The sequence below is a fragment of the Leptomonas pyrrhocoris genome (genome assembly GCF_001293395.1).
Source record: "Leptomonas pyrrhocoris isolate H10 chromosome Unknown, whole genome shotgun sequence".
Taxonomy (NCBI): domain Eukaryota; phylum Euglenozoa; class Kinetoplastea; order Trypanosomatida; family Trypanosomatidae; genus Leptomonas; species Leptomonas pyrrhocoris.
The window spans coordinates 103,633-129,516 of NW_015438395.1; the positions used below are offsets into that span (position 1 = coordinate 103,633).

Below are 25,884 nucleotides of genomic sequence, written 5' to 3' on the forward strand. Positions count from 1 at the left end.
GCGAATAATGTCTACGTAAGCGCACTGCAGATGGGACTGGAAAAAACCCCTTTAGGGGCACCGCAATGAGAAGAGTGCGTGTTTCGTGAGCAGACACGCAAGCACCGAGGTCAGGAAGCAGCGCGTGCTTCAATCAGGAGCTTTCACGCCTCCTCCCATTATTTGCGAGGTAGATGGAAAACACGATGACATATTATTTAACTTAGTGCAGCGCCAACCACCACGTGAACCGAAAGAAGGCCTTAAAAGACGACAGGGCGTTGCAGATCTTCACTCTTTGAGAAGCATATATTTACCTAGCAACCTGCTCACCTTCGCGTCCGCAACGTTACTTGCGGCACATTTCCTCTTTGAAGTCCGCTGTTGTTACAGGCCAGAAATAAACAGGGCAAAGTAAAGGGTGAAGAAGAGAAATAGAAAAAATTCTACGCCTTCCACCGCAACTGAAAATCGTGAACGCAATCGTCTTTGTCAAGCAAAACACGGACACAAAATAAATGAAGGCAGCTCGTCTCTCCGCATTCAGCGGGCATTCGTTCCACTTTCATCGAAGCGCTCTCCTCTTTCAAAAGGCAATATATATGAGGATAATACGTTGAATGTTACTCACTTGTTGTTTTCAGAATAAAGTTAGCATGCTGGGCCCACAAAGCCCCAATCAGAGAAAGAGAAGAGATGCTCCTTAGTCTTCGATCTCGATGACGGCGTTTCGAATGCGCGCGGGCGGCTGCTGTGGCGCCCCTGGTACACTATAGTGATCTTGCGCGGTAGTACCAGGCGCACCAGGTCCCGGCGCGGTACCAAAGTCGTACATATCATCGATGTCGTCTTCGTCCAGACCAAACTGGGTGAAGTGGTGCCGCCGCTCCTGGTAGCGGTTCACGGCGAAGACGGCCATGCCACCGCCTGCCAGAACACAAAGCCCGCAGAAGATGAGCGCATTTGAGGAGCGTTTAATAATAGTAACGACCTTGTCATCGTCAAAGGCAAAAACGGAGGTGCTGCCCACCACCGCGGTAATGCCGTGATCATTCAATACCGTGGTGGACAGCTGCGCGAAGTAGTTCAGCCGCTCTGTCATGTCGCACTGGCCTTCGTTGCCAGCGGCGTCGCAGTTCAAGGTGAGGAAGACGTTCTTGTAGCCATCGTCCGTCTTTCGGCTGTGCATGACGATGAACATGTTGACGGGCAGGCACAGCACCTGCGACAGCGTGTGAAAGAATGTGTCTGGGATGTCCTTGGTCGCGAGGGTCACTTGGACGCTCTTGTACTTCTTCCACGGGTCCTGTGAGTTGTACGTCAGCTTCGGGCACTTCTCCTTCGTCGACGGGTCGGTGGGGTCCGGCACCGGGCTGGGCGTGGAGGTGTCTGCGGCCGCACCTGGGCCAATGTCGTCGATCGAGGGCACCTCTGTCCATTTCCCGGTGGCCTTGCGCTTGTAGCACACTTTGAAGGCGCCCTCCTCCTTCATGGTCCACGTCCACAGCGTGTACGTCGTGTTCGGTCCGTAGTTGTCGTCCGGCCCCAAGTCGTCCGTCAACGGGACGCCTGCAGCTGGCGCACCCCAGTCGCACTCGTCCGTGAACCACACAAACTTTGCCTCGTCGCCGTGCTGGCGAGAGTCAAGGTCGTAGCCATAAAACTTGATGGTGGCCTTCTCACCGACCAGCACCCGCCCCTCCGAGTCCTCTCCGCTGATCACCTCATAGTAAGCGGGGTTGCCAGAGAAGGCGGTGATGACGGCGATCTCGAGCGCGCTGGACGAGTCCGCGCCGCGGTAGCACACGCGATACGTGTTGGGGTTGTACAGCGTTGCCACGCGTGCACTGTAGTCACTCTCGTCTCCTGTTATGTGCACCGAAGGCGGGATGGAGGAGGAGTAGTCCATCGTGACCACGTCCCCGACGGGTTGGGCGCACGTGCCCAGCGTGTAGTCCACCAGCGTCACGACATCGGAGCGACTTGGCATGACGCCGTGGCCGTGATCCAGCACCAGGTAGGTGCGAGGCGAGTCCTTCGTGTACACGGTGCGCGGCTCAATAGCGACGACGGTTGGCCCCACCGCAGATGCGTCCGCGTCAGGGACGGTGGAGAGAGACACCAAGGCGCGGACCTGTAAGTTGCATCGCTTGTTGGTGGCGAGGTTCTTGAACACAAGAGAGTACTTGCTGGATTGCGGCATGCGCGTTGTCACCGACGTCAAGGACCCGCCCGTCATGTCGCGGATGCTGAAGTCGCGCGTGACGCGATCGCCGCTGTCGTCGACGTAGGTGGCGCGCAGTACGATGGAGTAAGCGTACTCGGTTTGGTGCTTGATGACACAATAGTCCTTTTTCTGGTTCTTCTGCCCTCCTTTGAGGGAGGTCACCTCGTAGGCAAGGCAGTCCAGTGCGATGCCGTTGTAGGAGTAGGGGTGGCTGTAGAGTGTCACCTCCTCCTGCGAATTGGCGGTCGCCGTGTGCTCGATGCCACCGCAGGCCGGGTAGAGTTTCTTGTTTTCACCCGCAGCCGCCACCTCACCCTGCAAGCAGAGGAGGACAGCCGCCAGCACCGCTGCCACGACGACCACAACACGTGGCACCTGTGTCATAGTCGAACGGGAAAGAGGGAGTAAAAGACACACACACAAAGAGCACGGTAAACAACACTGTGAAGTAGCAAGAAAGAAGATAGGTAAAACAAAAAGTCAAATCAATAGCAAAGTAAGAAAGAGGAGTTCAAGAATACACACGTATGCGGTAGTGTTGGGTGCGGCCAACCTCACTGTGTTAAAGATGCAAGTAGAGCAGAAAGGCAACGCAAACGATCAGAAAACGACACGGATAGTGACAACAAGAAAGAAGAAGGTGTTCGGTGGACATGCAGCAGACAAGAACAGGACCAATGGAGTGGGCACAACGATGGCACCCACGAGAGCAAAGTGAAGCCGCGGAGTACGTTGTGCGTATTTACAACTTCTCTCCCTGTTTCTCCATCTCCTTTTTTTGAGGAAAAAGCCACACAGGGCACCCTCTCCGGCGGGACTTTCACACGCGATACAAGCCGTCTCCGCTTCTCCGCTCATCCTTCTTTTGGTGCATTGCAACACCACAAACAGCATGTGAGGGAACAAGAAAGGTGAGTCCCAACCATGGGCACAGACTCATGAAAAACAAATTATCCGCAGACAAGTCTTGGACGCGGCGTGCAGCAGGTGCAGGCATGCGCGACCACCTAAACATCAACAACAAGCTAAATGGTCATCCACCTTGACAGGCTTGCCGTCGACCTGGAAGGTTAATGGAAAGTGAAACCGTCGACCATCGCCTGCATGAAATACGACTGACGCCCAGCGAAATCAAGATTACTTCTTCCCTGCTGGTGCTGCCGCTGCCCCCGCAGTCTTGGGATCAGCAGCGCCAGGCGCGCCAGGTCGCTTCGACGCACCACGCTCCTTGTGGAAGATGTCGATCGTCTTGATGTTCAGCATGGACATGCGCCACGCCACCTTGCTCAGACGGCGCTTTACCTGGTTGTCCAGCACCTGTCGTTGCCACGGCGACTCAAACGAGGAGGTTTTCTCGCGATCAAAGAGCTCCTCCATGTACCAGTGCTGAGCGACTATTTTGTTTTCGTAAATGCCGGGGTACGTCCACTCGGGTCCGATGACAGGGTCCGCCTGTTCCTTAAAGATGGAGATGGGCACCGACATGCCCTCCTTCCCGTACGTGTACATGTTCTGTGGAACATCCTTTACCTCCACCATCTTGCGGTGCTCCATGCGGCCGGTGTAGGCGTGCATAAAGCGGCGCCGCTCCCTGTCCAGCTCCATCTTGGTGGGGGCGGTGTCGTAGGGCAGGTACACCTGTTTGTAGGCGGGGAGGTCACCTGGCTTGCCGCTGCGCTTCAACAATAGAGAGGTGGCGGCCAGGGCTCGCCGCGTACACGTGTTTTTCAGCATCGCTAGTGTCGGATATTTCTTTCCTGTTGACTGCGGCACGTCCGCGGTCGTGCGATCCCAACGTTGGCCGTCGTCTTCACCGCTGCGTTGTTCACAAGACAGCGGCAACAGAAAAGGAACGCTCAGCGGAGAGCCTTCCAGATTCAAGAGAAGAAAAAGGCCGCTTTCTTGCGGCACGCAAATGAGATACGTAAGTATTGAAACGGAAGAGAAAAGGAGAGATTTTTTGTCTTCATTTCGCAGAACTAAAAAGAACTGAGATTCTTTTTATGGGGAAGACTGCGCAAAGCACCGTTTGCGGAATGTCTACTCGATTTACTTTCTTGCTGCCGACACGGCGCATCAGCGGTGCCGAGGCGTGCGAGACGAAAAAAAAAGAAAGGCAGCATTGCAACTCTGTAAGACGTTGGTATACGTTTGCATTCTCACTTGCCCGAGTCTCTGCTGGCACGCAGAACTTGCAGCAGCGTTGCGCTTCTCCACGTTGGAAGAGGAAGAAAGGCAACCAGCCAGTGCGTTGTCCGGCCTACTCTCATCATCGCTCTTTCCTGCATTCGCGAACTCTTTTCTTCGGGTTTAAGACATTTGCGTTGACTACTACTAGGTTCAATTCCTACACACTTCCACGAACGAAGAAGATATGAAAGGTAAGAAAGGTATACTGTAAAAAAAAAGATATAAATGGAAAACCTTTCGCGCCACAGTGAACGCGTTTTCCCCAGCGCATTACATAGGTAAAACATATAGAGGGCTGAGATGCCTCGTTCTTGTGTGCCACCCTCACACTACCCTTCCCGCTTTCGCAAGAGCTGGCACGACAACGCCAGCTGCTGCGATCGATGTCTCCACAGCCCGCATGAGACGGAGAGCCACAAAAGCAAACGGAAGGAGAGTGCGCGGTGAGCAACCGACGAGCCAGTAATGAACCCGCGGTGTCCCCGTTCTAATAAAAAAAATCGGATTGTAAAGGGAGGGCGAACACCTTATGCGCAAAGACAAACGGCGCCATCTTAAAGATAAGTGATAAGAGCCATAACATACTAATGGCAAACGACTCCTCTACCCGACATACACACACACACACATACGCAGCTTCTCGAGAAGGAAGAACGGCTGCAGTTGCTGCATCCGCCACTTGACTAGGCGAAGATGACAATGACTCAGTGATTTACCATGCCTTCTTCCAGTAGCGGAAGGTCGTGCGGCCGTAGATGCGCCAGTTCGTGTTCTTCTGGCCGTAATGGAACAGAATGCAGTTAACCAGGCCGACGGTGGTGGCCACCTTCCAGAATGCTACGCGGCGATCGTCGTACTCTGACTCGGCGGACCAGCGCAGGAAGTTCACCACGTCCTTTGCCATCTGACTGATGGTGGCGGGGGTGCCATCCTCGTAGTCCACCAGGCCATCCGAGAGCGGGGGCGGCATGGAGAGCACGCAGCCCTTAAAGTACGGGTTCCAGAACTGACCCGGCTTCACCTCCGGCGCAAACGGAGGGATCTCCATCAGCTCCCCGTTTCCCCAGCCGTAGCCTGTCACGAGGGAGAAGATGTAGTCCGGGCCGCCCTCCTTGCCGAAGACAGCGTGCTGCAAATCCGGCGGCTCCGCGCCGTTGTTGGCGAACTGAGCCGCACGCTGGTTGGGGTAGGGCGTGGGCAGCGTGTCCGTCGGCTTGCCAGGGCGGCGGTTAAGGTTGCCCTGCGAATCCGGCTCGCTGTCGATCACCTCGTACTGGGCGGCGAGCTTCTTGATCTCCTCACGGGTCATGAAGCCTTGGAAGTGGGTAAAGGTCATGCGACCGAGGGAGTGGCAAGGTGCAAAGACCTCCGTGTAGATCTGACGGCCGCGTCGCACCGAAGGCCAGTCGAGGCTGTGCCAGATCTCGAAGCGGTCGTTGTGGTTCCAGTACCAGTCCCGCTTGATGGGATGCGCCTTCTTTCCAGCCATGATTACGCTACGTACAAGTGTACGGTGCTTCGAAGTGTAATGCTTACGTACCTACTATTCCTTCTTTTATTTAGACAGGTGTGGTCACCGCTGACTAAGATTTACTTTCATTCAGAGGTCAACACGTCGAAGAGAGGATATTTTCCACCAATAATAATGATAATAGTACAAACAAGAGAAAGGCGAAGAGAAGAGACTCGATGGAAGACAGGGGATACGAAGAAAATCGTTGCGGCTTCTTAGACAAACGAAAAGCGGAAGACCTTCCTTCGGAAGACAACGAGCTGTCAGGCAGGGCAAGAAAGAGACGCGACGGATCTCTCTCTGCTTTCCTTCGCCAGCTCGTTTCGCGAAAAGAAGAAAAACACAAAGATGCCCACATGCGCAAACCACTTGCGTCAGTTATGTTTTCTTTTATCTACTTCACTTCGTGTAGCACCACATAAACGGTATAGAAAAAAGAAACAGTGCTCTTTACTAGGGAAGTTGCCGTACATCTACGATGTCGTTTCCGGAAGGCGAGGGAGGGCTTTCCACGTTGCAGTGAGGAAGCATCTGAGGCAGCGGCAACACAAAACTCGTGTAGGCTCAAACAGAATCTCCGCACAAGGAAAACAGGCGTCAACGAATATGTGCGTAGAAGGAGCAAAGCAAAGAAAAGGCTAGTGCGGTGAATCGCAACGAAGACAAAAAGAGAGGAAAGGCGCCACGCTAGGAAGTGCTTGTACTCTTCATAGAACGCCTGAACGCCAATATTTGCGGCCGGCGAAGATAAAATGGCTGGAGAGCGGACAGGTCCGCACAGACAACCTCAGCGACTTACGACAAAGAGAACGCTACGCGACAGGCATCGCAGAATGGGGAGAGAATGTTGATACAAATCAAACAACCAAAGAAGAAAGAAAGAAAGAAAAGCGATCGAGGTGGCAGTTGACGAGCTATATATGTTTTCCACGGCTGCATCAACGACAGATACACAACTACTGAAAGATAAATTCCACGGTGTCTAAGGTCCCGTGTTGCAGTACAGCATCTTCCGCGTACACAGAGACCTGTATCTCGCGCGTAGAGGTCTGAATTTCGCACACGACGGGGACGTAATCGACGCGGTCCTTTGGCTGGACGGCAAAGGCGGCAATCCCAACAGTTGTATCGGAGTTCGTGGCTTTTGCTTGGTACCCCTGCGCTTCAAGTAGGCGGATAAGCGTGTTCCTGTCCGGAATCGGTGACGTCGCCGAGGTTCTTCGCCAGCTAGCAAAGGAGGAATGCTGCTTCGTCGTCTTGTACAGCTGCGTGAAGCTGGCTTCCGAGTCTACGTGGTACGGCGTGAAAAACGTGGTGGCGAGGATGGGCAGCGAGAGCACCTCCGTGCAGACACGTGCGTTGTCCACGGCGGCCGAAGCGTACTGCAGCCGCACGCTCGGGGAGGTGCCGAAGGCGAAGCACGAGCGCGCGGCGAGGTCGACCTTGATGGAGCCGCCCGGTGCCACCGTGCTGCCATCTTTTGTGCGCGATTGCAAAATGAGACCTGCGTCCGCACGGATCACCTCGAGGGCGACCTGCTGCAGCCCTTTGCCGGTCCTGTCACGCACTGTGACGCCGATGTGAGCGTCTGCCCCGTACGTCGACTTGGTGCACTGCAGCTCGACGACGTCGTTGGCGAAGAGAATACCCTTGTCCGCCCTGGACAGCTGAAACAGTCCGCGGCGGTGCTCTTGATAAGCAGTTCGTATGTTCTCGATGTTCTGATACGGCAGCTCCACGTCTAGCAAAGCGTCGAGCTCTACGCTGACTTGATCGGTGCCGTCGCCTTGTGTAGGCGCCTGCGACGACAGCGACGACAGATCGTTCAGTTTGACAGACTGCTTCGCGCTTTCCTTCCGGCTCGCCCCGTCCTGGGACCTGGACTTGTGCTTGGAGGACTGCGTCGGGTGAGATACCCCGCGCTCCAAAATCTTCAGCGCCCAGATGTCCTGCACGCTGCTCTGCATGCGCTTCACTTGGTTCATGACGGTGTTTACGTCATCGCGAAACGGCGGCATGGGCTCGCAGATCTTCTCCAGCACCTCCGACCTGGCGTTCTCGATGAGTGCGATGTATTCAGTCGCACGCTGCTGCAGCTCCGGGTAAGGGCTGTTGGTGAACGACTGCAGGGTCTTGACGATCTTCTCCCGCACTGCTACATCGTCGTACAGCGTGTAGAATTTGAGGAAGGTGGCCAGAATGGTGCTCTGTGTCACCACGGAGGTGTAACTCAGCTGCTGGGTGAGGAGGTTGAACTGCATCGTTGGCGTGCTTTCCGCGTTGAGCGCGATTTGGTAGCCGAACTCGGCCAGAATGAACGCCGCCACGCGCGTCATCATTTCGGAAAGCCGTGACTTTGTCCGCAGCTCTTGGAAGACCATATTCGCCGCCCGCTTCTGCACCGAGGAGTCGTTCACGACGACCTGCACCACACGGTAAGATATGTCGGGCGGACACAGGTCCCCCGCTTCAGACACGATGGTCAGCATGATGTCCACGTAGGTGTTGTAATCCTGGCAGTATTTCTCCGACAAGAGAGCGATGGAAAGCACGAGGCTCGACTTGAAGTTGGGATCTGTGGCGATGGGCAGATAAGAGAGCAGCTCCTTGATGATGTTGTCCGCCGTGCTGGGGTTACACATGGCCACCAGAACATCGAGGGCCTTCTTGCGAATCGATACGTCGGTGTCGTGCAGCCCGACGATGATCTGCTGTTGATACTGTCGGCAGTGCGTCTGGAAGTCAAAGCCGGGCACATCGACGAAGCTGAGCCGGGCAAGCAGACTTAGTCCGATGTAGCGGAGGTTGGCCTCGCGCTTGTCGGACAAGAAGGAGCTGATCACGGCCACACACTCGAGAATGAGCTTCAGCCCAACATCCCACTGGATGCAGAGTGACACCACCTCGAACAGCACGGCGTTCATGGCGCTCACGCGGTTTTGCGTGCCGCGCTGCTTCTGCTGCGTCTGCGCGTCCTTTAGTACCTTGTCAGTGGCTTTCACGATCTTGCGCAAAACCAAAATGATGCGGTCGCGCTGGTCAACCTCGGTGGGGAGGGGGAAGTACTGCAGCAGACGCAGAAGCTTAGCCTGAAGCCACGGCGCCGGCACACCGTAGTAGACGTAGCCGGGCTCCGTCTGCTTCTCCAAGATGATGCGCGCAAGGACTTGGATGAGTTTGGAGAGAATGCCGATGTACATCGACTCCGTCTCCTTGCTGATGCATCCGTTGAGAAACGTCACAGCACACATGCTCACACCGTCCTGCGCCGACAGCAGAAGCTCCGCCGCCTTCGGCACCGCCGATTGCAGGTCGACAATCTCAGGGTACTTGCGGTAAATGTGGAGCAGCGTCAGCAGCCCTTTCTTGCGGATGTGCTCATTGACGGAGTCGTCCATGACAATGGAGTACACGCCCTCGTGCATCACCTCCACAAAGTCGCGGCTGCCGGTGTTTGCCACCGCGGTGAGCGCCAGACTTCGGCTGAGATCAGAAGTCGACAGCAGGTCTCGATACACAGTGTGGGTGGTGAGGGTTAAAAGATCGCTGTTCTCGTTGAGGAGGACAGATGTGGAGAGGTAGCCGATCAGCTTCGCCGAAGGAGTTTCCTCAGACATCAGCTTCAGGCCCTCCATGTGGCCAAACGTAATGCGGTAGCCAAGCATGGAGATGAACATCAGCTTGCACACGTATTTCTTTCGGTCATACGTCGTCATCGTGCTGGTATGGATGAACTTCGCACGGATTTTGGCGAGCTCCTCATCAACACGGCTTTCTTCATCCTTTTTATTTCCAGTAGCCCGGCGGATATCCCGGATGAAGTGAGCCAAACCTCGCATGTCCATTTTCGATAGAAGGAAAGTTGTGGGGGGGGGGACAAAGAGAAACCAAAGACACAAGCAGCAGCAACAGCGAAAAGGCAGAGAGTGCTCCAAGCGCAAGAGAGTCAGTCGATCTGCAGCCACGCTGGAGAAAGAGGAAAGTACCGCGAGAGCAGCTTCACACATACAAAACAAGTTACAAAGATGATGAGAGAGAGAGAAAAGGGGAGAGAAGGTAGAGTGGGTGGGACCACCAAGGCCAGTCAAAGACTTCCGTATTCAATCATTGCAGATGCTGTGAAAGCCCCGTCTTTCGAAAAGTGCTGAGACCCGCCCTACTTGCAAAGCCGGAGACGAAGGACTCGCTTGGATGCATCATGCTTTTCTCTTTGGATGTGCCAGAAGACTGTCAAAAAAGAGGAGTTTTTTTACGAGTCCCATTATATTACACAAGTGCGAAATGTTTTCTCTCGTTTCATTTACTCAAAGACATCTCCTCGGTCGATCCGGGGAAGGGGGAATGCCCAAGTTTATATCTAATCTTCGACGCCTGACCGGGGACTTCAAAGCAAGAACAATCGAGCCGGTTGAATCGTCAATAGGATCTATGGTTGCGTGCGGGATGTGAGAAGGAGCTGTGACAACGCGAGACACGTCGGGAGGAAGCGAAGCGTTGCAGGTGCTAGAAGGATGGCCATCCACACGGCGACGCTTCGTCAACAGATACGACGGAATGCCAGCGCCAGCGGTTCTCCGTAATGCTGCGTTCCATGCAATATCTCGCAGTACTGGTCGCTGCTGATCTGGGGTGCCTCCAACTCGGCTAGCCTGCTTCATTTCTACGATTACCTTCGTGGTTACGGACGCAGGGGCGATGGCTTCGCTAGCCACGTGACAGCGCTCTTTGCGCGTAGGGAAGCCCCACCCGTGGTTCGCCTTCCACGACGCAAATGTAAGTTCCATTTTCTCCACTTCGTCATTTGGCCGTTGACGCGCCGTCTCAAATACCGCCCATGGGGTCTTTAGTGCGTGCGTCTTGAGCAGCTGAGGTGTAACGTTACTGCGTATGAACAAGACCGGGAGCACAACGTCCTCCAGTCTCTTGACAACCTTGCTGCGTATCCTCTGTCCCGCAGCGGCACTTGCAAGCATCTCGCCCAGAGTCAAGACAGCGTCAAGCAACAAACGCTCAGTGTCGAGGCCGGTTCTCGAAGTCACTGCCACCTTGTTGAGTACGGAGCGTGCGCCGCTGATCTGACGCAATAGAGTTTCATGAGTTGCATCTGCTGGTGGCACAGAACCGAAAATGCCGTTGTGCAGCTCGTTCAGCGCATTCTTGATCGCGGCAACATCTGCTGTTCGCTGCGTCGCGAGGGTAGCACTTGATAAAAGCGGCATGTCATCGTTGGTGCTCATCGATTCTACGTGTACCAATGCACGGCGTTCAAAACTAGAAAACTCATTTTTAGTTACAGCAAAAACAAAAAGCGTGAGAGGTGCAACAAGGCGATAAAGTACATACTCGCACCGCCGAAAGCGGAGTATTCACTATTATGGATAACAGTCGTGTTTGTTTGTTGTTGCTGGCCTCATGCTCTCCGTAGCGCAAATGTGACGCGGCAACTGGAATGCACAACGCACATGGAAAAGCGACTGAAACCTCAGCGTAAGACGTTGCCGAGATGTTCACTTCCTCCTTGTTCCTCGCTTTGGCGTTGTGAGCAGAACAGCGTCTCATTATAAACACCCTAGCTATTGTGGCCTTCGAAAAAATGTTGATATTTCATTTTTTGTCTTTTTCTCACACGTGCTGTTGGAGAGCTTCGATTACCGATGCTCCAAATCGATTGCAAGACATAAGTAATACCCCGAGGACGCGATAGCAAAACATTTAGAAATCAAACGTGGTACGTTTTGAAAGGATTGTGGTAAAAAAAAAAAATAATGTCTACAACACCTGCTTTAATTACAATCACATCCAAGTACTTTACAGAAAAGACTTTATCGTGTGCATTGATTACTCAACACCGTTACATGTGGGCCTTCATACCCTGGTTCTTTTTCACAAGGTTGAGCACAAGGCGGCAGCTGTCTTCCAGATCCTTCTTCGGCACAAACTCGTTTGCCTGGTGCGCCACAGTGATGCTTCCAGGGCCGCACACCAGTACTGGGACACCAATGAGAGCATACTGACCTGCCTCTGTGGCACCGCCAAGCTTGCGGGTTTCTTTGTCACCCGTAAGTGCACGCACCAGCGCCACAAAGGGGTCTTTTTCCTCCACGTCCGGAAACGACGGAACCTGAGCCAGGTTGTCGATGCTGATCTCAGCGTCGCTGTACTCCTTCTTCATCTTCGGCAGCAGCTCGGCCGCCACGTAGTCCGAGACCCGCTTCTGGATGGCTTCCTGCGCCATCTGCGGGAGGTTGCGGAACTCGTAGTTGAAGGTGCACTCCTCCGGGACGGTGTTGATGGCGATACCTCCGTTGATCACATTCGTCGACATGGTCGTGTACGGCACGTCGAAGAAACGGTCGTTCGCACCGTTCTCAACAATGTCCTCCGCGATCTCACGAATTTTGACAATAAGCTTCGCGGCATAGTCGATAGCGTTGCAGCTTGCCGGCGTAAGGGCGTAGGAGGAGTGCGCCGCTCTTCCTTTCACGTACACCCTCCATACGCAGATGCCCTTGTGCGCCACGATCACCTTGTTTGACGTCGGCTCACCCACCAAGCAGCCGTCGGGCTTGATCTGCTTCGACTTCAGGTACTGCGTGAGAGCGCGACCACCCAGACAGCCCACCTCTTCGTCGTACGTCCACGCGAGGTACACCGGTCGATCACGCGGCATCTTGAGCATCTGCGGCACAAGCGACATGCACACCGCGACGAACCCCTTCATATCGCACGTGCCGCGACCGAAAAATTTGTCCCCTTTCGCCTCTACCTTGAAGGGATTGGAGTTCCACTTTTGCCCATCCACGGGAACAGTATCTAGGTGCCCGCTCAGAACGATGCCACCAGTCGTCGCACCACTCTGTGAGGGGAGGACGGCGAACAGGTTCGCCTTCTGTTTCGTCTCGTTGAAGAGAACCTCGGACTTCACACCGACGCTCTCCAGGTACTCCTTGAGGAACGTCACAATGTCAAGGTTCGAGTTCCGACTCGTCGAGTCGAAGGAAATGAGCTTCTCAAGCCATTCAACGTGGTCCGACGGGTACAACATTGCGAATTCTCACCGCGAGCGTTAGGCGGATAAAAAAGTACTTTGTGTAGTTTGGAAATAAACGTGTTTTCGGTAAACTGAAAGCGACCGAGAGAAATAGCTTCAGCTCATATCGGCAATCGGCATAAGAGCAATATAGAGTGCAAAAAAAAAGAGAAATAGTGAAGGGAATTGATGAAGAGTAGAAGAGAGGACGGTCATCAAACACCGTAGTTTTTTTTTTTTAAAGGCGAATCTTTCATTAACGCAAATTCAGAGTAGGGGGCAAAAACCGGCCACAAGAAGCAACATTCGATTGAAACAGTGACGCAGAGGCGTTGCAGGAGATTACTGTTAAACTGATCCACAAAAACAACACTGCGGTTCCAATTTGCAAGGTTCCAACGCTTGCCCCACGTGCGCTAAATCGCGTTGCTAATCCTCACGTAATAGAGTAGACTTACGTAAAAGAAGAGAGAAATCCTGATGAGAGATACGTTGTTCTTGTAATGGTTAATTTTGCTTCTAAGAATTGAAAGAGAGTACAAAAGGGTGAACGCGGTAATGCCAAAGGGGAATGCCAAACGAGCATTGCAACTTCGGCAGAATACCGAACTTCGGAGAAAAAAGTGAAGGTAGAAGATAAACAAGAAAAGGATGTTTTGCACAAGCGGATAGAGCGTTACCGCCTTCAAAGTGAATTATGAAATCTAGATCCTTGTATGGATATAAAAGGTGCCTTCCATAGAACACCATTCCACGCTCATTTCCTGCCACAAAAAGTCCTTCATCTCAAACAGCTGAAAAGCTTCTGGATCGCGGATAGGTGCTATGGAGCGGGAGTGAGGGTACAGGTCATCAAAACACATAATGCGCGTTCCCGCAGGTGTCGTTCTCAGTCGCTCCGACAGAAAATGGGTGAGTGGCTTGGGAAACAAAAGGTTCGACATCAAAATTGCAGTTTGTCCGGCCTCTTCATCAAAGAATGCAGGATTTGACAACAGTTGCGCTGCATCAGCCGTAATGATCTCGACAGCTGGCATAGTGCGATGAAATCTTCGTTCCAAGTCCTCCTGCAGAAGATCCCATGCCTCGCGTGCAACCTCGGCGTTGTGATCGCTAATCTCAATCCCAACGCATTTTGCGCCCGTTAAACACGCCACTTGAAATAAAACTGAGCCGTTTCCGCAACCAATGTCGTAAAAGGTGTCATTCTCCGTGATGTTCATAAGACGGATGAGCCGTGTGACGAACGGCGTCAGGAGGGACTTGGCGCACAATTGACGCACACCGCAAACTTCAACAACACGTTTCTTCGATACCTTTTCGTACGTGCTTGCCAGCAGTTTTTCGAACAAAATACAATGACACTGTTCCGTTGGACAGTGGTAGCAGCCGCTGGAATTTGGCACCGTCCGTAGAGGCAGATGAATCGGATCATGAGGAGTGCCGTTTCCAACTTCCCGCGGCGACACTGCAAGTGCGGCATCGGTGCTAGACGTGTCTTTCGTCAGCTTTCCCAGGGCCGCATCAGAAACAAGAAATCGGCTGATCGGCCTGCTGGCCTTCGTGTGCAGTCGCACTCTTTTCGCTCTAATGGTTGGCATTGCTGAAGAGAAAAACAGACCAACCAGAAAAACAGAACAAGTGTAACCTTAGGGTACAATTGTGTAGACGTAACTACGTTGTAGGACGAAAAACGGGCGTCAAATCGTAAGCGTAGTGGTAACTTTGCGATTCGTGTCTATAAAACAGAAAATGGAAAGCTGTAAAGAAAAATAAACGAGGAAAAGAGGCTGAAAAGCCTGTGAAGCAGCGTGATAGTAGCCGATTTACTCACGGCCTGTATTTCAAAAATAAAATAAAACGCGACACATTCGAAATATAGAAGGTACAAACAAGTGAAGCAAAAGATTTCAACACAAGAGAGAAGTGTACATGAAAAAGGAAGTTAGATAAACCACTGAGGATGACCACTGACATTCAAAAAGCATGAAGTGTTAACCCCATCAGTTTCATTACCGTCCTGCAGGTGCCAGTGATAGTTCAAGAGAAGAACTGGGGCGCACGCCGTTGTTAATTATCAATGACAAGAGTCGCTTCTGTGTTAACGGTACTTACTGTGCTGTAGCGTCAAAAAAATAATGTGAACGCTGAAGAGAAAAGGACCATTTAGCATCATTTCACTGCTTCACATGTCCCAACGTGGTAGCAATACTCAAGGTGTAGCCGTACAATAACACCAAATGGAAAGCAGACAACGCACGTAAAAATCGTCGACTACAACTGGTTTGGAAACAAAAAATCACCTAGCTTTTTCTCAGAGCTGTTAAACGAGCCTGAAGCATTTCTTTTCGTTTGTTGATTAACAGACCTTTGAAATGCTCTTCGCTGGGCAGGACGACTTTGCCGGCTTTGAGATATGATCTCACAAATGCCGAAGACCCCGTTGGGCCGCAACTTAAGTCAAGCCTTTCGCGCATCCTCGCTTCTGCTTCTTTCTCTTCACGGACAAGCTCGTTGTCTGCGAGAGTAGACCCGAGCCAATTTGCTCGGTCTAAATAGTTTGCATCCTGGGTTGCAACGTCTTCCTCTTGGTGTTGCGCTTGGAGCACGTCCTCATCCTCATCTTCACTTGAGCTGGACAACATTGAACTGTCTTTCGCAGCGGATTCTTGTGCATCTCGCGAACGCTTACGTGACGCCTCTGCTTCCGGTAATTCTTTTGCGCAGCCAAAAAAATTTTTACGCCTTGCAAACGGCGGAACCGGGACTCCGGTGAGAGTTGCCAGACGTGCCTCCCATTGGTTTCGGCGCGAAACCAATTTGTTGACTTCGTCGTTTTTAGCACGAATCACAGCTTCTCCGTCCTTATCAATACTGTGAAGTTTAGGATCTCGCAATTGAGCAGTTTTGTCTCCAATTTCTTGCTTTAGCCGAAAGAGAACGTACTTGACAACTTTTACATCGTCCACTTCGTGGGGATTTGTGGGAAGTTTCTGAACACCCAGAAGAGCCAGTCGTTCCTCCTCCTGTTTTCGCTTGGATAGCTTGTATAGAATTGTGTTTTTCCTCTCCTTTGTGCGGGCGAGAGTGCCCTCAATTTCCCGAAGTCTATCCTGCATAGGATTCAATCGAATCGAATTGATCTGACGCTTCAGTGTGAAGAACCACAACTGAAGAAAAATTGTAAACGGAGTTCGAGTGCGTACGCGGGAATATTAAGGGAAGACACAGTTACGAAAGGATAGGAACTAAGGAAGAGAGCTTTGACGACGAGGAGAAAGTGCGAAAAGAAAAGTAGTGTCAAGTAGCTAGCATTGTTACTGCAAGGAGAGTGAAAAACAGACGACTCGAACGTACAAAAAGAGCAGATCTCAAAGCAACGAAAACAGAAAGCAGCCTCGCTTCTTTTTGATGTAGAGGGACTAACGTTTCAAACGTGTTCAGTTGTTTTCATATTTTTGTAAGCAATGCTCAACGAAAAGAGCACAGAAACAGTTCATTCACGTCGCTACATACAATTCTCAGTTGCACAGCTTCATCTATGAGCAGCCCTGACGTTACTTCCTTTTTTGTGCAAAAGGGAGCAACACGCTGATCACCAATGAAGTGCACCATTTGAAGGCGCCCCAAGATGACTGTAGGCAAATCTGATCATGAAACAGCTTTGTGTAATCAGCGACTTCTTTAACGTGACGCTTCACTAAAACAGTAGCATCGTTAAAGCGGTGGCTGCCTGTGCGTGAGGAGTGCGGCGGCGAGGGGCAAAGACGCGGTAAGAGGAGAGGCGGGGGGAGGGGGAGAACACACGCAAGGCAAGGGAAGGACGGGGCCAACAAAACTGGAACGTTGTTCGCAAGAGCAGTAAAGCCGGAAGCAACGGGTGACGATATGTGCGCGCTATGCACACACGCAAAAAGAACGGTTCATAATTTGCGTTTCTGTTGACAGTCAGCAGCGGTGTCCTAGCAGGGTAAGCGTAGAAATTTTTCTTTTTGGAGCACGTCAGCGTTTCCTGTTGTAACATCATCTGCATCTTTTCCACACTCGCTTTACAGAGCACTGAAAATAAAAGGATCAGTACAACCTCTGCTTCGCAGCATCAAAGTAAGGAAGTGCCTCCCCTAAATGCGCGAAACGTCCTTTGTTCGTCTCACCGTTCGCTTCCTTTAAAGTGTTCACATATACCATATTTTCTGCTGAGCTTCCAAGTTCCTTCTCTATCCACCTTCTGTCTTTTTTCTCCTCAACTCTGCTGTCTTTTTTTTCTTTCGATTACAACATTTCAACAGCTGTGTTCTTTTCCAGCAATCAAATCACTGTTTTCAGAACATCACGTTACAGGGTTTTAACAGAGAGATCCAATGACGCTGGAACAGCGGCTTTCGAGCGATGAAAAGAAGGTGTTGGTGGTGGGAGCCGGGATGGTTGGGGTGTCCGCTGCGTGGCACTTGCAACGGCGCGGCTTCCAAGTTACTATGATTGACCGAAAAGGCCCGGGTGAGGAGACGTCGTCGGGCTGCGCAGGTCTCATTCAACGAGAGTGCGTGATGCCCTATTCTATTCCCTCCGGGTTTCTCAATCGGGTGAGAATTGTCCTCAACACCAAGGTGGACGTGCGCTACAACATTTTCGCACTCCCTCAAAACCTGTACGCTATTTACCTGTACTGGAGAAACTCCAGCCCATCTCTCTACGGAAAGAACTGTAAGGAATTTGCAAGCCTTATTGTCCACTGCACTGACGAGCACGAAGCGATGATTAAGGCGTCGCACTCAGAGAAGCTTGTTCGCAAGCTGGGATTCCTTGAGCTTTTTCGGATGAAATCGATTCCTGCAGTACAAGACATCGTGGAGGAGCAGCGATCCAAGGGAGTTACTGTTGATCTTCTCACCACAGACGACATAAAGGAAAAAGAGCCGAGTCTCAATGTGGAAGAGTTCACGTGCGGTTTACACTTTAAAGACGCATGGCAAGTCGCTGATCCTGGCGCCCTTGTCAAAGCGTACGCCAACAGCTTTGTGTCTCTCGGCGGAACTGTTGTACAAGCTGCGGTAAAGGAAATTGCGCCGCGCCCCGAAGCTGAAGGTGGTGGCTGGCTGGTTTCAACTGAAACCGGCGACTTCGCTGCTCCTCGCGTTGTTGTGGCGACGGGCCCATGGTCAAACGAAGTGCTGCGCTCATTGGGATACAAGTTCCCTCTCATTCCGCTGCGTGGCTACAACACCCATTTTAAGCTTGCTGACGGTGCTCAGTTGAACCATTCCATTGTGGACATCACAAACGGGTATGTTTTGGGGCCGATGAACGCAGGCGTCCGCCTTACCACGGGCGGCGAAGTCACCACAATGGCAACTCCTCCAAACGAAATTCAACTACGGAAAGCAGAGGCTTTGGCGCGCAAGCTGCTGCCACTGGAAAACCAGATTGGAGGTGTTTGGCATGGCCACCGACCACTCATTGCAGATATGAAGCCAATCATTGGTGAATCTCCCATTCACGCAGGTTTGTGGATGTGCTTTGGTCACGGTTATCAAGGCTTTACTCTTGGTCCGATCTCCGGAAGAGTTTTGGCAGAAATGATGGCAAAAGAAAAAGCTATTGTCGATCCTACTCCTTTCTCCGTCGATCGTTTTCTTTAAGTTAAGTATTCCAGAAAGACTTCCTCTCTTATTACCTTCTTTCTTTTTTTTTTTAGCATTATCGACTGTTTCCTTACTTATTTTTTTTTCTAACAAGTTTTCAGCGGTTCTCGATGCTGAAGTTGTGAGCCATCCAAACGTTGTTGTAGAGACATCCTTTCTTTTGCCAGGAATCATATCTTTTTATACGACAAGGAGTCTTAATGTTCGTTCGTTTTCATTCTAATATATTCTTCTCCTCTTTATGTAGGCTTTTAGCATTTCAATTGTCCCTCCACCGAAAAGTAAGATACTGTTTAGTGTGCGGAACTACACGAATGAGATCACCGAATAGCAGTACGAGTAACGGAAACAATCTCTTTTTTTTTTTACAGTAGGAAAGTGTGCTTATGCTGACGAGTTCCACTTTCTCTGTCATACCTTAACAGTAGTTTTCGGCAACCAGAAAGAAATGCTGCTTTTGAGCTGAAGAGGAATCTGACGAAAACTCCTACCCTCTTCTTTGACGTCTTTCCATGACGGGACGACTGCAAGAGTCGTTTTCTATTCTCTGTCTCACAGTCCTTGCCACTCAACTCACCTTCAACGCGTCTTTTGTGATTTTTGAAACATCTCTTCTATTTTTCCGGCAACGGCGAAACAAATCTGTGCTCATTGCACGCGTATAGCTTCTTTTTTGTTGTTCATCAGGCTTTTCAAGTGCCGCCTTCGCAATGGTCGCTTCTCAGCAGACGAAAACGAAAGAGAGCGTCAACTCCGCCATTGTCATTGGCGCCGGAATTGTTGGCGTGTGCTCCGCGTGGCACCTCCAACGACGGGGATACTCGGTTGTGGTCATCGATCGCGAGCTCCCCGGTAACGCCACATCGTGGGGCAATGCCGGGCTCATTAAGCGCCTTCCTCCGTCTCCATTTCCACGCAGGCTTGCGAAACGGGCAAGCATCGTGGCAAATTCGCGTAATGACACTCGGTACACTGTCTCGGGCATGATGGAGTACTACTACCCTCTTTTCTTGTACTGGTGGTACTCGCGGCCGTCTATTTTTTCCCGCATTGTCAAAGAGTACGCAACGTTGGCGGAACACTGCACGCAGGAACACAATATTATGGCCAAAGCAGCGAAGTGTGAGCATCTCCTCCAGCGTACCGGCTTTTTCGAAATGTTTCGATCGAAGCCAATGCAGCTGATTAGGGAATCTGTCATGGGTCAACAAAACGAAGGCCAGGCTGTCGAGCTCGTTACCCCAGAGGAGTTAACTCGAAGAGAGCCCAGCGCTAATGCGTCGCTGTTTACGGGTGGCTACTTCTTCACCGATGCGTGGCTTGCAACGGACCCTGGCGAGCTGGTCAAGGCGTACGCCAATCACTTTGTTTCCGTAGGTGGCACAATTATCAGGGCAACAGTCAAAAGCATAACTCCACGGTCTGATGGGAGTGGGAGTGGGTACATTGTCACGACGAACAACGGGAGTTTTGAGGCGCCCCTCGTCGTTGTTGCCGCAGGGCCGTGGTCGAACGAGGTGTTGAGGCCGCTTGGCTACCAGTTCCCGCTCTACGCTCTCCGCGGATACAACACACATTTCAGACTCGCTGGTGACGCGCAGCTGCATCACACAATCGTGGATGTGGATTATGGCTACACTCTCGGCCCAATGCACCAGGGCATTCGCATAAACACCGGTGGCGAGATGGCTTCTATAACGTCCCCGCAGAATGAGATTCAGCTCAAAGCAGCTGAGTCAGCAGCACGCCAACTTATCCCGTTGGAGGGCCCTATTTCCAAGACGTGGGCAGGCTACCGCCCGTGCACGTCAGACATGAAACCTATTATAGGTGAGTCACCTCACCACCCAGGTCTATGGATGTGCTTTGGGCACGGCTCGAACGGTTTGACACTTGGTCCTGTTTCTGGACGCTTGCTTGCGGAGCTGATTGCCGGCGAAACACCTTTTATTGATGCGCGTCCTTTTTCTGCAACTCGTTTCTAGGTTGTCGCAACGAGAATCTCAGCCTTTTTTCGAGAGATTTGTGACACTTTGTGGCCCAACTCTTAGCGCGTGTATTTCTTTTTTGCACTAAATTGTCACCGTTGTTAACTGCCCACTTTTTTTCTTTTAGTTTTCCTGCCTCACGGTCATCGTGGGGCTAGTGAGTTGCTGTTGTATAATCATCCCTTCACTGGCTCTCATCACCAGGGAAGTAACTCCAAGTGCGTTTCGTTGTTTTGAGCAGCAAAAGAGCGAATATGCTTTTTTTTTTCTTACCCCTCTGTAACGTTTCTTTTTCATCATATTTGGCGTCGTCAGCAATCCAACATGCTTCCGGCAACATCTCTTATGTTGTAGCACTTATTTTTCTCTCGTTTTTTTTTCTCATTGGCGTACCTCATCGCAATATCGACAAAACAGGGACAATGTATCTTTGATATGTAAGCCTGTCTAATAGCTGTGAATATTGCAAAAAGGAATACTACAAGACGGTCAACGAACCGATTTGACTGAGTCTGGCTCTTCATTCAACTTTTGCTGGAAAATGTGGAAGCAAAAGTAGCTGTTTCTTGAACATCTACTCTGTTACGTGGAGCTGGAGAATACAAAACTGCGTTGCACTCTCGGTGCTTTTCTTTTCCCGAGAACATGTACCCCACTTTACCCCGTTTGTACTTGACACTCTTTCTTTCCTTTCTCCTGGTTCGATGCGTTCCCACTAACGTTGCTGACTTTCAGAATCGCTGCTGATTTTCTTGAGAACGCCCTGCTTGAAAAATCGAAGAGAGATGACAACTACTGCAGAGTTGCCGCGTCTGACCTTTTCCGACTATCAGCTTTCCGTTGATGTTGGCTTCTGGGAGGAACTGCGGCGCCTTAAGCTGATGATGTGGAAACTCGAAGAGCCGTTCGCATCTTTACACGGCAGCATCCGCACAAATGTTTCAAACCGCGCTCTTCTTACTCCAGCAAATGTGGTGCACCTGAGCTCTGCTGCCTTTGAGGTGGCGCCTTCCGAACATGGCGCAGTGAACACTTTCACAGAAGTTGTGGACGTGCAAATGCGGGGAAAAGTGAAAAACTACAACTTTCCCGAGGGACTCAAATCGCTAGATTCGCGAAATGCTCTCCTCTCCCTTGTTGCGGAATACATGCTGAAGCCTGCTCTCGCCGACAACCTTACAGCAGAAGAGGAGGAGGAGTCATGGTCTCAGATACCATTTTGCATGGTGTCCATGTACACCTACATAGACGCAAAATCGTACCGCTTCTTCCACAAGGAAGCATTCCCGTCGATCGCGTTGGACGGATCGATTCTTATCAAGGCTGCAGCACGCGAATCGGCCGATTCGCTTCCGTTCTCGCTCTCCGCAGCTCAGGCCATCTATGACCATGGTGTCGCGCGGCTGCGAAGCTACCCAGAGCGAGGGTGTAATCCGTTCCTCTCCATGTGCTCTCCCCCAGCTCTCCCTGTATTCAAAGCACTGTCGCCTCGCGCTCTCAGTGTCGCGGAGGACGATGCTGCGCACGTGATACTGTGTTTCTTCGACTTCTCAGATGCTGCAGAAACACTGTGCCTGTCAGCTCGAAACCTCATCACATGCGTTCGGCTTGCGGTACCATCGTTGACCTCGTTGAGTGTGTATGCGCTGCGATCTGGCGGCCCTGCGAAGAGTCTTTTTCTTCAGCTGGCGTTTGACGCTGTCGACCAAGCGACGGTCACGGCCTTGAAGCTGCGCCTCACCGGCGCGGCCTTCGATAAGGTACAAGGCGTTAACTGGAAAGAGGAGTTTCCGAGTTTGAAGGTGTCAGGGTGGCGCAAAAAGAAAGTCGAAGGTCTCGATCTTGGTGCTTTCATTGACCCCGTCCGACGTGCTGACAGCGACTCGCGGTTTAACCTGGAACTGATGAAGTGGCGGGTACTGCCTTCTTTGGAGTTGAGTCGTCTCGCAGACTGCAAGGTGCTTCTCCTCGGCACTGGGACACTCGGCTGCAACGTTGCGCGAAACCTTCTCATGTGGGGCGTGCGCCACTTTACGCTTGTCGACCGCGGCAACGTGTCGTTTTCCAACTTGGCGCGCCAGTCTCTTTTTACGTTTGAAGATGCGAAGCAAAACAAGTCGAAGGTGGACGCCGCGGCGGAGGCACTGCGGTCCATCATTCCGTCTGTGGTGGTGCGGCCCGTTCCCTTGACAATTCACATGCCCGGACACCGCGTGGACGAAGGCAAACTAGACGAGGTGCTGGGGGAAGTGCACCTGTTAGAGGAGCTCATCGGCAACAGTGATGTAGTCTTTCTCCTCACCGACTCGCGCGAAGCTCGCTGGATGCCAACGCTCATTTCCGCGGCTTGTGGCACCCCCGTCGTGAATGTCGCCTTAGGTTTCGACACGTACGTGGTGATGCGGCACGGCGTCCCTTCTGCCGCAAACTCGCGCTCCAACGCAGTGAGAAACGGGGGCGCAGCTGCGACCGCACCTGCGGCGCTCGGCTGCTACTTCTGCAGCGACGTTGTCGCGCCGACCGACAGTCTGAGCTTCCGCGCGCTAGATGAGCAGTGCACTGTCACTCGACCTGCCGTGTCGTCCATCGCTTCTGCCATTGCGGTCGAGCTGGTCGCCGAGGTGTACCAGCACCCCGATGGGTTTTGCTGTCCCGCCTACCGCGAGTCTGCCAGCGGTGACACGGACACCGGAAAGTGCCGTCTCGGTGTGATTCCACAGCAAATTCGCGGCAGCGTCTTCTCGCATAGCATGCACCACCTGTGTGGGGAGCGCAACCCTTTCTGCACCGCCTGCTCGGACAAGCTGCTCGACGCGTACAGGGCTGGCGGTGCCGCATTTCTGCTTCGTTGCGTGAATACACCTATGGATATTGAGGAGGTGTGTGGCGTCAAGGAGTTGAAGGAGTCGTGGGAGACAGACGTGAAGGAGATGTGCTGGAGCTCCGATGAGGAATGGGTGGATTCATGAATAGTAAAAGCTCCTATTGACCTTCACACGCTGCACGGGCTCGAGACGGTTTCACCTTTCTCTTCTTTCCCTATTGTTATTTGTTCGTAAGTCTCCTTATTTCTGCTTGTAAAACAGGATCAATTCTCTGTGACTTCTGTTGCTCGCTGTCACGGCGTGGGCTGTGCAAATTAAACTGAAAGAAACCCACTTCAACAGGCTTTGATGCAGCATAGAATTTGTTAAAGTGAAAGACACTTGTGGCAAGCTTCTTTGTGGCTGCTTATCTGGAGTGTTAGGGAGTCAGAGTGCAAGTTTTTTCCCTCTTTCAACTCCAAAACACACCATGAATCTTTGGCTTACTTTTGCTGACTGTTCTTCTCCCTTCTTGCGATGATTTCGGAATGCCACCACCAGTACGAAGCGTTCCCTTTTTTTTTCCAAGACAGAGCCGCACGACATCTTGCACCACGTAAGCGCGAAACTCTGCAGTGCCTCAGGCGTCGCATATTCAACTCCACTCGAATTTGTCGACTCTTCTCTTCTGATAGTTTACGAAAAGAATGGAGTGATAAAAAGTAAGAATGATACGATGATTATGAGGAGCTGCATCACCTCCAGACTTGCCACGTAACCCATAGGCAGTCGCGTGAGTTCGAGAAGCGTGCCGCGCTCGTCTCGAAAACTTCCTTTGCTGACATCCGTCGCAGGCCAAAGATGAGCGCGTCGAGGGGGTCCTTTGGTCGCAGGACCGTGTCCCGGAGCCACTTGGCATACTGAAGGCGCGTGGATGACTTCAGGCCCCTTGCTAACAGAAAAGCAGCAATTGCTGTCCGACCGTGTGGCAGGTGAAAGGCCTCGCAAAACTGGGCGAACCGTCCGCCGAAACTCAGGCGCGAGCTCCACGTGCGTTCGGCCCTCATTTTGCCTGCGGCCTCGTTTGCAGCGCTGAGCATGACGGCCACCTCGGGTGCCACGGCTTCGTCGGTGATGAAGAACAGGCGGCGGTCGCCTTGCTGAAGGATCTCTGAGGTGCGGTTGCGCAGACCCAGTACCAAAGCCGCGTCCTCGCTCGGAAGGGGGCTCGTTAGCGGGGGCGGCGCGCCGTTTCAATTTGACGCGCCTCTTTTCACGACTTTTTTTTTCTTGTAGCATTTGTTCGTTGCGTGCCCAGGCCTCTTGCCGTATGTGCACTACAAAACGGGGCGTCTGTCGCTGTAGGCTGGGGAGGTGGAACGGGAGCGGCGAGATGAACGCGCAGACCTGTGGGTGTTTGACGTCGTAGGCCGTGACTTCTGGAGGGCCACCAAAATATGGTCGTCAGGATCCATTTTGACAGCCACCAACTGCTGGACTGTCTTCATGGGCGTTTTTGGGGTCTTTTACCTTTGCGATCCGTCGCCGCGCCTGGGTAAGCAGGTCCTTGCCGAGCGACAACATCGCCTCGCAGGAACACTTCTGCTTAGCAACTGCGATCGCCCAGAGGGAGAATTGCTCCCACAAACGCAGCGTCAAACTGTCGCGGGTCGCATCACCCACGGGGAACTCACCCCCGGATTTCCAGCAGGAAGATCTGTACGTTTCTGGTGGTGAGATACGGCAGCCAAGATTCGACTGAGTGATACTTCACATCAGTCGGCACCAGCCCCGAGTACTCGTCATATGTTTCGTCAGAGGGCTGGCCAGACTCGTTCGGCTTCGCCGATTTTCCGTATTGCGGTAACGTGCGCTTTTCCCGCCGCAGCTTGGCGGGTTTCGTCCGATTACTTGCGTTCCGCGGCAATCGCCGTCTTTTCTACTTCCAAAGCGATCTTTGCCTCATCAAGCTCGTTGCGCTCTTTTTTGAGCAGGGCCGCCTTGTTTTCGTTGGAGCTTTTTGATCAACGGCCAGTTTTTTCTCAACTTCCAACTGAGCCTTTCCTGCCTCGAGGGTATTCCCCCGTCGCTGCAGTTTTGCGATCCATTCCTGCGCCTCCTTCTGGAGACGGTCCCATCTGGTGTCCAAGGCTTCGCGACCCCTTGCGTACACGCGTTTCTTTTGTTTTAGCTCTCTTTCACGAGTGGAGACGTATCGCTCACGGTCTTCCAGGTTGGACTTCTGGAAATCAAGCTGTTCTTGAAGCTGCTTTGCGTCGTTGTCCACATTGCACGTGTGAAGCGTGTTGATCTGCTGTGCCGGCTAACAGTCTCCCCTGAACGCACCTCCTTGGAGGGTTAGTCAACGTGCAAAGGAAAAGTACTTCCCTTCAAGCACTCAGACAGGCGGAGGAAACATTTAGGGTGCCGTGCTCGGAGACAATAAACGGAAGGACTCTCCAGCGCACGAACCGATGAGCCAGCAAGATCGCCATTCTATTCGCGTTCTCC

The 25,884-nt window shown here is 52.2% G+C and overlaps 13 protein-coding genes across 16 annotated transcripts; 4 read left to right on the forward strand and 9 right to left on the reverse strand.

Annotated features, from left to right (window-relative positions):
• Positions 1-682: 682 nt before the first annotated feature.
• On the reverse strand, positions 683-2,764 carry ABB37_10048 (putative Golgi/lysosome glycoprotein; the record flags this gene model as incomplete). The annotated part of the gene is made up of 1 exon (XM_015809776.1): positions 683-2,764. The coding sequence occupies exon 1, from the start codon at positions 2,588-2,590 to the stop codon at positions 683-685; it is 1,908 nt and encodes a 635-aa protein (XP_015651666.1). The 5' UTR covers positions 2,591-2,764.
• Positions 2,765-3,343: 579 nt separating this feature from the next.
• ABB37_10049 (putative mitochondrial hypothetical protein) lies at positions 3,344-4,108 on the reverse strand (the record flags this gene model as incomplete). Of its 2 annotated transcripts, none has more annotated exons than XM_015809778.1 (1): positions 3,344-4,108. In XM_015809778.1, exon 1 carries the CDS (start codon positions 3,938-3,940, stop codon positions 3,344-3,346), a length of 597 nt encoding a protein of 198 aa, XP_015651668.1. In that variant the 5' UTR covers positions 3,941-4,108. The 2 variants fall into 2 exon arrangements, with proteins under 2 accessions (XP_015651668.1, XP_015651667.1); XM_015809777.1 differs by having other exon boundaries at positions 3,344-4,104.
• A 1,000-nt stretch (positions 4,109-5,108) lies between these two features.
• On the reverse strand, positions 5,109-5,990 carry ABB37_10050 (putative mitochondrial cytochrome c1, heme protein, mitochondrial precursor; the record flags this gene model as incomplete). 2 transcript variants are annotated; one of them, XM_015809780.1, is made up of 1 exon in its annotated part: positions 5,109-5,990. In XM_015809780.1, the coding sequence occupies exon 1, from the start codon at positions 5,883-5,885 to the stop codon at positions 5,109-5,111; it is 777 nt and encodes a 258-aa protein (XP_015651670.1). In that variant the 5' UTR covers positions 5,886-5,990. The 2 variants fall into 2 exon arrangements, with proteins under 2 accessions (XP_015651670.1, XP_015651669.1); XM_015809779.1 differs by having other exon boundaries at positions 5,109-5,989.
• Positions 5,991-6,865: 875 nt separating this feature from the next.
• On the reverse strand, positions 6,866-9,916 carry ABB37_10051 (alpha-adaptin-like protein; the record flags this gene model as incomplete). The annotated part of the gene is made up of 1 exon (XM_015809781.1): positions 6,866-9,916. Exon 1 carries the CDS (start codon positions 9,752-9,754, stop codon positions 6,866-6,868), a length of 2,889 nt encoding a protein of 962 aa, XP_015651671.1. The 5' UTR covers positions 9,755-9,916.
• A 297-nt stretch (positions 9,917-10,213) lies between these two features.
• On the reverse strand, positions 10,214-11,181 carry ABB37_10052 (hypothetical protein; the record flags this gene model as incomplete). Its single annotated transcript, XM_015809782.1, has 1 exon — positions 10,214-11,181. The coding sequence occupies exon 1, from the start codon at positions 11,144-11,146 to the stop codon at positions 10,214-10,216; it is 933 nt and encodes a 310-aa protein (XP_015651672.1). The 5' UTR covers positions 11,147-11,181.
• Positions 11,182-11,760: 579 nt separating this feature from the next.
• ABB37_10053 (acetylornithine deacetylase putativemetallo- peptidase Clan MH Family M18) lies at positions 11,761-13,055 on the reverse strand (the record flags this gene model as incomplete). The annotated part of the gene is made up of 1 exon (XM_015809783.1): positions 11,761-13,055. The coding sequence occupies exon 1, from the start codon at positions 12,952-12,954 to the stop codon at positions 11,761-11,763; it is 1,194 nt and encodes a 397-aa protein (XP_015651673.1). The 5' UTR covers positions 12,955-13,055.
• A 588-nt stretch (positions 13,056-13,643) lies between these two features.
• Positions 13,644-14,777, reverse strand: ABB37_10054 (hypothetical protein; the record flags this gene model as incomplete). The annotated part of the gene is made up of 1 exon (XM_015809784.1): positions 13,644-14,777. Exon 1 carries the CDS (start codon positions 14,538-14,540, stop codon positions 13,644-13,646), a length of 897 nt encoding a protein of 298 aa, XP_015651674.1. The 5' UTR covers positions 14,541-14,777.
• A 465-nt stretch (positions 14,778-15,242) lies between these two features.
• Positions 15,243-16,201, reverse strand: ABB37_10055 (hypothetical protein; the record flags this gene model as incomplete). 2 transcript variants are annotated; one of them, XM_015809786.1, is made up of 1 exon in its annotated part: positions 15,243-16,201. In XM_015809786.1, exon 1 carries the CDS (start codon positions 16,056-16,058, stop codon positions 15,243-15,245), a length of 816 nt encoding a protein of 271 aa, XP_015651676.1. In that variant the 5' UTR covers positions 16,059-16,201. The 2 variants fall into 2 exon arrangements, with proteins under 2 accessions (XP_015651676.1, XP_015651675.1); XM_015809785.1 differs by having other exon boundaries at positions 15,243-16,188.
• A 1,025-nt stretch (positions 16,202-17,226) lies between these two features.
• ABB37_10056 (D-amino-acid dehydrogenase) lies at positions 17,227-18,578 on the forward strand (the record flags this gene model as incomplete). The annotated part of the gene is made up of 1 exon (XM_015809787.1): positions 17,227-18,578. The coding sequence occupies exon 1, from the start codon at positions 17,301-17,303 to the stop codon at positions 18,576-18,578; it is 1,278 nt and encodes a 425-aa protein (XP_015651677.1). The 5' UTR covers positions 17,227-17,300.
• A 666-nt stretch (positions 18,579-19,244) lies between these two features.
• Positions 19,245-20,566, forward strand: ABB37_10057 (D-amino-acid dehydrogenase; the record flags this gene model as incomplete). The annotated part of the gene is made up of 1 exon (XM_015809788.1): positions 19,245-20,566. The coding sequence occupies exon 1, from the start codon at positions 19,292-19,294 to the stop codon at positions 20,564-20,566; it is 1,275 nt and encodes a 424-aa protein (XP_015651678.1). The 5' UTR covers positions 19,245-19,291.
• A 736-nt stretch (positions 20,567-21,302) lies between these two features.
• ABB37_10058 (putative ubiquitin activating E1 enzyme) lies at positions 21,303-23,538 on the forward strand (the record flags this gene model as incomplete). The annotated part of the gene is made up of 1 exon (XM_015809789.1): positions 21,303-23,538. Exon 1 carries the CDS (start codon positions 21,355-21,357, stop codon positions 23,536-23,538), a length of 2,184 nt encoding a protein of 727 aa, XP_015651679.1. The 5' UTR covers positions 21,303-21,354.
• Positions 23,539-24,069: 531 nt separating this feature from the next.
• Positions 24,070-24,672, reverse strand: ABB37_10059 (hypothetical protein; the record flags this gene model as incomplete). The annotated part of the gene is made up of 1 exon (XM_015809790.1): positions 24,070-24,672. One exon carries the CDS (start codon positions 24,670-24,672, stop codon positions 24,070-24,072), a length of 603 nt encoding a protein of 200 aa, XP_015651680.1.
• A 507-nt stretch (positions 24,673-25,179) lies between these two features.
• ABB37_10060 (hypothetical protein) lies at positions 25,180-25,683 on the forward strand (the record flags this gene model as incomplete). The annotated part of the gene is made up of 1 exon (XM_015809791.1): positions 25,180-25,683. The coding sequence occupies one exon, from the start codon at positions 25,180-25,182 to the stop codon at positions 25,681-25,683; it is 504 nt and encodes a 167-aa protein (XP_015651681.1).
• Between the last annotated feature and the right edge of the window lie 201 nt (positions 25,684-25,884).